The sequence below is a fragment of the Daktulosphaira vitifoliae genome, unplaced genomic scaffold (genome assembly GCF_025091365.1).
Source record: "Daktulosphaira vitifoliae isolate Bord-2020 unplaced genomic scaffold, ASM2509136v1 Scaffold_1364, whole genome shotgun sequence".
Lineage (NCBI taxonomy): Eukaryota > Metazoa > Arthropoda > Insecta > Hemiptera > Phylloxeridae > Daktulosphaira > Daktulosphaira vitifoliae.
The window spans coordinates 1-2152 of NW_026100924.1; the positions used below are offsets into that span (position 1 = coordinate 1).

General features: G+C 37.0%; 1 protein-coding gene across 1 annotated transcript; it reads right to left on the reverse strand.

Moving 5' to 3' along the window:
* Positions 1–36: 36 nt before the first annotated feature.
* On the reverse strand, positions 37–2049 carry LOC126909808 (neuroblast differentiation-associated protein AHNAK-like; the record flags this gene model as incomplete). Its single annotated transcript, XM_050692226.1, has 2 exons — positions 438–2049; positions 37–375 (listed from the first exon to the last, which is right to left on the reverse strand). Coding segments are annotated over exons 1-2 (1951 nt in total), but the record flags the coding sequence as incomplete, so codon positions are not given.
* Between the last annotated feature and the right edge of the window lie 103 nt (positions 2050–2152).

The window sequence follows — 2152 nt, forward strand, 5'->3', positions numbered from 1 at the left end:
GCAATTCAACATCTGGTAATTTCGTAGTTAATTTGCCTTCTCCTTTGGGAGATTTTATATTTAGTGATGGTATTTCAATGTTAGGTATCGTAATGTCTACTTTGCTGTCTACTTTAGGAGATTTTACATTTAGCGATGCTACTTCAACGTTCGGCAATTTAACGTCTATTGATTGCAATTCAACGTCTGGTAAACTTATGTCCTTACGGGTCATTATAATGTCCAATTCAGGTAATTCTATATTCGGAATTTGTACATCTTGTGCCTTAAGGCCTTCGACTGATTCTCTCTCATTTTCCAAAAACATTGATAATTCTGTCTTGGACACTAAGTCTTTTTCCGGAAATTTACTAACTACACCTTTTTTTGATTTACCTATAAGTTTTCCAATAAATGACTTGCCTTGTCCTTTGGGAGATTTTANATAAATGACTTGCCTTGTCCTTTGGGAGATTTTAAATTTAGCGATGGTACTTCAACGTCAGGTACATTGACGTCTACTGATTGCAATTCAACATCTGGTAATTTCGTAGTTAATTTGCCTTCTCCTTTGGGAGATTTTACATTTAGTGAAGGTAGTTCAACGTCAGGTAATTTGATGTCAACTGTTGGCAATGTAACCTCTGGCAATTTCGCAGTTAATTTGCCTTCTTCTTTGGGAGATTTTACATTTAGTGATGGTAGTTCAACATCCGGTATCGTAATGTCTACTTTGCCGTCTACTTTAGGAGATTTTACATTTAGTGAAGGTAGTTCAACGTCAGGTAATTTGACGTCTACTGATTGCAATTCAACATCTGGTAATTTCGCAGTTAATTTGCCTTCTCCTTTGGGAGATTTTAAATTTAGTGAAGGTAGTTCAACGTCAGGTAGTTTGACTTCTACTGATGGCAAAGTAACCTCTGGCATTTTCGCAGTTAATTTGCTTTCTCCTTTGGGAGATTTTAAATTTAGTGATGGTAGTTCAACGTCAGGTAGTTTGACTTCTACTGATGGCAATGTAACCTCTGGCATTTTCGCAGTTAATTTGCCTTCCTTTTTGGGAGATTTTACATTTAGTGATGATAGTTCAACGTCAGGTAGTTTGACTTCTACTGATGGCAATGTAACATCTGGCAATTTCGCAGTTAATTTGCCTTCTCTTTTGGGAGATTTTACATTAAGTGATGGTAGTTTAATATCCGATATCGTAATGTCTACTTTGCCGTCTACTTTAGGAGATTTTACATTTAGTGAAGGTAGTTCAACGTCAGGTAATTTGACGTCTACTGATTGCAATTCAACATCTGGCAATTGCGCAGTTAATTTGCCGTCTACTTTAGGAGATTTTACATTTAGTGATGGTAGTTCCACGTCAGGTAGTATGACGTCAACTGATGGCAATGTAACCTCTGGCAATTTCGCAGTTAATTTGCCTTCTCTTTTGGGAGATTTTATATTTAGTGATGGTAGTTCAACGTCAGGTAGTTTGACGTCTACTGATTGCAATTCAACATCTGGCAATTTCGCAGTTAATTTGCCTTCTCTTTTGGGAGATTTTACATTTAGTGATGGTAGTTCAACGTCAGGTAGTTTGACGTCTACTGATTGCAATTCAACATCTGGCAATTTCGCAGTTAATTTGTCTTCTCTTTTGGGAGATTTTACATTTAGTGATGGTAGTTCAACATCCGTTATCGTAATGTCTACTTTGCAGTCTACTTTGGGAGATTTTAAATTTAGTGATGGTAGTTCAACGTCAGGTAGTTTGACTTCTACTGATGGCAATGTAACCTCTGGCATTTTCGCAGTTAATTTTCCTTCTCCTTTAGGAGATTTGGAATTTAGTGATGGTAGTTCAACGTCAGGTAGTTTGACGTCTACTGATGGCAATGTAACCTCTGGCAATTTCGCAGTTAATTTGCCTTCTCCTTTGGGAGATTTTATATTTAGTGATGGTAGTTCAATGTCAGGTATCGTAATGTCTACTTTGGGAGATTTTAAATTTAGTGATGGTAGTTCAACGTCAGGTAGTTTGTCTTCTACTGATGGCAATGTAATTTCTGTCATTTTCGCAGTTAATTTGCCTTGTCCTTTGGGAGATTTTACATTTAGTGATGGTAGTTCAACATTCGGTAGTTTGACGTCTACTGATTGCAATTCAACATCTGGC